Below are 4,992 nucleotides of genomic sequence, written 5' to 3' on the forward strand. Positions count from 1 at the left end.
TTGAGTTTCTGTGGGAGCCTGTTAGCAGTAGTTTATAGCTACAGCTCGAGAGTAATTAGGAGTTGTGAGGCCACACCCTGAGTGGGTGCCAGATACTGGCCTTGGTGTGTGTGTGACTGACATCAGGCACAAAGTTGACTGGAATCCTTGTTACTGATCATATAGCCCCGACTGTGACAAACCGGTGCATGCGTCTGTCTGTCTGTCTTGGTCAATTTCTAGGTCATGTCAAAGTTTCTTTATTGTTACAGGTACAGTGTAACCTGTGTAACCTGGTTCCTCAGACATGTTGTCTGCAAATTCTTTATAATAACAAAACAAGTTCAACCAATTTTTTTTAACTCCCTCTCTAATTCTCTCTCTTTGCCCTTTCTCTTTCTGTCCACAGCACAGCAACCATGTTGATTCTCCTAGCAGCCATTTTTGTCCTTCACATCATAGGCATCATTCTCCTCCTAGTTGCCACCATTGATAATGTAAGTAAGCACACCTTAACACTTCAAACCCTTGTCTAAGCCTAATTGCCTTAGCATATCCCCTCATGTCGTCCCCTCATATGCGTGGATTATTACTATAAGCACATATGAAAGATGTGTGTTGTGTGCAGGAGGCACAACTCTTACATGAGTGTAAGTGGAGAGTAAATGACAGATCACAGTGTTTCCTCAATCCTGCAACTCGGGGACCCGCAGTGCTCCTGGTTTTCTCTCCTACAGTACATGCAATTCACTACCGGAGGGACTATACTTAAAATAGAAAACCAGCAGGACATGGACTTTCGAGACTCGGAGTTGAATGAATGACAGATGAATGATTAACCGCTGCTCTGCCTTTCATCAGCAATGGCCTTCAGCCCTAATCTTTCTATAGTAAACGTCCCTCATCAGGAACACATTGTTGACATCAGTGACATACTTCTGTGGCGGGTAATACATGAGTCGGCCAGTATCGACTCAGTGTCATCACTCCTTGTGTGTTTATTTTACGTGCCTCCATTTAAATTTGTGGGCGAGCTGTCAGACAGCGGGCCTGCATACAGTATATACATGCACACGGACAAGATTCCTGCCTGTGTCGCGAGTTCAGTGTCGCATACCTGAGCGAGGGCAGTGGAATGTGGAGTCCCTGTTCAGCAGATGTGCATTCCATCCATTGACTGATGTCCTTTCTGCCTGGAGCACATACACAATCATGTCAGAACATGGTGCTCTGAGGACACCCAACAACACAGACCCTTGTTCTCTGTAAACTCGCTAATTAGAATTTCCACCCTCCCCTTTTTTTGGCAATTCACTTATTCACTTCTTTTCTTTGGCCCGCAGGTTAGTCATATTTACGCAATCTGCTCTGCATGAAAGACCTCTTTCTCATTTCAAAGAATATAAATTAATGAGCTTCACACTAAGCTTCCTTTGAGAAAGCCTGTTTTGCACAAATCTGTACAGTAATTTATACATTGTATAAATCTAATTAACCACTTAAACCATACGTATGTATACAGTACATTGTTGTACGTCAAAAAGTGAAAATAGGCTATCTGCAAGCTCACAATGCATCGCAACGCAACGTGATGCGTTGTGACCTTGCCTTGTAGATCTACTATTCCCGCTCAATATTTGGAGAATGTTCACCTATTTTTTACCAAATATGACATTAATAGAATAGGGACGCTAGGGCTCATGTGGTTGAACAATTCTGAATGATCTCAACAATGAAGCTGCAGCTGTCTGTCAATGCCAAACATTCAATTAAAATGTCTCATAATTATGTGGCTCACCTCTGCCTCATTCCCGTTCAGGCTTGGTGGTTTTCAACAACTGATGGAGGAATACAGATATCCACTGATTTGTGGGCCCGCTGGGTAGGTGATAACTATACGGACCTCCCCAACATCCATACCTATCCCCAAGGTAACCAACACACACACACACACACACACACACACACACACACACACACACACACACACACACACACACACACACACACACACACACACACACACACACACACACACACACACACACACACACACACACACACACACACACACACACACCTCAGTAAATCGAGCATTTAGCAAATATTTCACTTTCCTTCAGTGTTTTCTCTCCAGTTATAGCATTTTATATTCCTTCCCCCTACAGGTATAACAAATATAATTCTAACCTGTCATCCAACTGGCCTGTTTGAGTCTAGATTAGATTAATGAGCTCTGTATAACTCAGTCATCGCTGTGGAATAAGCCATGTTGAGGCAGCAGAGAGGGTAGGGTGTGGCAGCATTTGGGCCTGCAGGTGTAGGTTGTCTATACATACGGCTGTGTACATATACAGCCTCAAGTGGAATTAAAATAAACATGTGAACATACACTATTAGTGCCATTATTTTACATAGATAGTAATGTTCATGTGTGTTTTTACAGTAACCCTTACTCCTGCCATGCGGCAGTTCCGTATTGCAGCCAATAATAGCCGTGAAACCGAATGTCCCCGGTGCACACAAAATGGCACTTGTTTAACGTACAGTATGTGTGATCATCTTACCTACAAAATGTAGCTCACTGAGTCTTTGACTGACAATACCTACAGTTCAATCAGCTTTTTGTCCAACAAACCAGTCTGTGTTTCACAATCCTAAATACGCATGGCATGCTTGAACATTGTTTGTAACACCTGTGACATAGCTTCCACCGAGTTTGTCTGACAAGATTCTTGAAGAGGCCATTCTTAGATGTGTCAACACAACGTCAGATGCTGTTTTCTGGGTGTGTCATTTGGGTATTACTCAGCTTGCCATCTCTCATTTTCTCCCTCTGTGTGTGTCTCTCTCTCTCTCTGGCTCCACCTGCAGATTACCTCCAGGCAGTACAGGCCAGTTCGGTGCTAGCCTGCATATTCTCCATCCTGGGCCTGTTTGTGTTTGTTGCACAGCTCTTCACTCTGGAGAAGGGAAAGAGGTTCACCCTATCAGGAATTTTCCAGCTCCTCGCCTGTGAGTATCTGTGGCCTCAGTGACATCAGTGGTTCTCAACCTTTTCAATAGGACCGCAATATAATCATATTTGAACTGGGGACCCCCCGCCCTGACAAGCACTTGGAATTGTAGGCATTGGGGGCATTCAATTTAATTTTTTTATTTTTCCTCTTTCTTACATAATTTGACAATTTGGCCAATGTTTGACCAGTTTTTATGGTATAGTTGGTTGATTACTTTTGATGCAGAAATGGTCTTTTTTCTTTTACTTTCTTTTTTTGTGGTATTAAAAAGGTCTTAATTGTCACTTCACTGTCATCTGGAGGCCCCCCAAAAATCATGTGGGGACCGAACCACAGGTTGAGAACCACTGCTTTATCCAAAAAAAAGGAAGGGATATTTTTGTTGGCGAGCGTCACCATTGTGCGATGAAGCATATATTTACCTCTGTTCTCTCTCTTTCTCCTTCCCTCCCTCCAGGCCTGTGCATTATGATCGCAGCCGCCATCTACACAGACCGCTTCCACATTAAAGAAGAGGGGTCATATGGCCACTGTTACATCCTGGCCTGGATCTCCTTCGCTATCACCTTCATATCCTCAATTGTCTACTTTGTCCTACGCAAGAAAACTGCAGACTAGTACCCCCACTCCCCCACCCCCTCACACACACTCCAAATCCTCCAAAACACCACACACTGAAAAGAAGAAAGAAACACATTTCACATGTGTTTCAAAAGTTACAAAAATGGGTCACAAAAGTGCATTTGAAAATGAATGTCTGACACTAGAAATACATGTTTTAGATATATTGTGGCTACTTGATATATATTTTTGCTCCATATAGGAGTGTTTAAAATATATTTGGTTGTTTGTTTTGTATATTTTGAAACATATTTTTAATGAATGGAACAAGCTGTATGTACAGTAGTCTCAGCCTAAATCTGGTTTTGTTTCTGCCTGTACAGTTTGCTATCTGAATGTTTTTAATTTTTATATATTGTTGTGACGCAGAGCGGAGAAGGAATCTGTCAGGTGGCTGAACAAAGTGTAAGTCCAGCTACAAATCAGGAAGATCTGTCTTAAAATGTTAGCAGGGATCCTCTCAAATACACAGAGCCTTTGGTTGAGTCTGCCTGGATGATAGGTATAATTTCTCACACTTGTTATTCAGTCGCAGGCCAGCCCAATTGATTATAGAACTGTATTTGATATTAATATTTCTTTGGATCCAGAGGTTTGCATTGAGACTGTCTTTGTTGTTGACAGGGCAAAGATGGCCTTATTGTTGCCAAGATGCTCTGGTAAATTAAGATCTATTGATGTTTCTGGCTTAAGTCAGACACATTTAACATCATAGGCCATGGGCCTTTGTTTTTTGTTTTGTTCATTTTTCTGTAAGTACTTAGGGTTGGATAACAAGGGGAGAGTTCGTTTTTTATTTTCATTATTTTATTATTATTACTTGAGTTTTATTTGATAAATCCACTTACATTGCTTCTTGTAATGTGTTGCATAGCACACAGTCCATTTTTGTGTGTGTTTGTTTGATTGTTAAAACAGTCTTGAAATAGCCATCTGTACAGTATCTTACATCTTTATAGAACTGTGTGTAACATAAAGATACCTAACATGATACAACTGACTTTGCTTTCTGATTAATTAAATTATATTACAAACCCACAGCTCACTTTAACAGCTCTAAAACTGTATTATCAGAAGATTTATCCTGCATTGTTGTGAAAACCGATGGTGACTGACAATAAAGTGGAATCATCATTTAACTTAATATAACTCTTGTTAAGGTTATTGGAAAATGTAAAAGTATCTAGCGGAGCACAGGAAAAGAGAAGGAGACAAAGAGAGGGCGAGAGATAGAGAGAATGTGCGAGAGGGTGAAGGTAGTTGTTAGATCTGTATAGAATTTAAATGCATGGATTAATCATCACACCGTCTTCACCTTGAACTAGATCAGTTTTTACACTTGGTTGAACTCTCAATTATCACAGAGTAATGA

General features: G+C 41.1%; 1 protein-coding gene across 1 annotated transcript in view; it reads left to right on the plus strand.

Moving 5' to 3' along the window:
* The window catches only part of LOC308098269 (epithelial membrane protein 1), a 6,927-nt gene extending 2,195 nt beyond the window's left edge, over positions 1-4,732 (plus strand). The window contains exons 2-5 of the mRNA XM_080446555.1: positions 389-476; positions 1,799-1,910; positions 2,854-2,994; positions 3,457-4,732. Of these exons, the coding sequence (XP_080302681.1) occupies positions 399-476; positions 1,799-1,910; positions 2,854-2,994; positions 3,457-3,617 (492 nt within the window). The 5' untranslated portion in view covers positions 389-398 and the 3' untranslated portion in view covers positions 3,618-4,732. The remainder of the gene's footprint in view (positions 1-388; positions 477-1,798; positions 1,911-2,853; positions 2,995-3,456) is intronic.
* The last annotated feature ends 260 nt before the right edge of the window (positions 4,733-4,992 follow it).

Source organism: Gymnoscopelus braueri (genome assembly GCF_963280865.1).
Source record: "Gymnoscopelus braueri genome assembly, chromosome: 13".
Classification (NCBI taxonomy): domain Eukaryota; kingdom Metazoa; phylum Chordata; class Actinopteri; order Myctophiformes; family Myctophidae; genus Gymnoscopelus; species Gymnoscopelus braueri.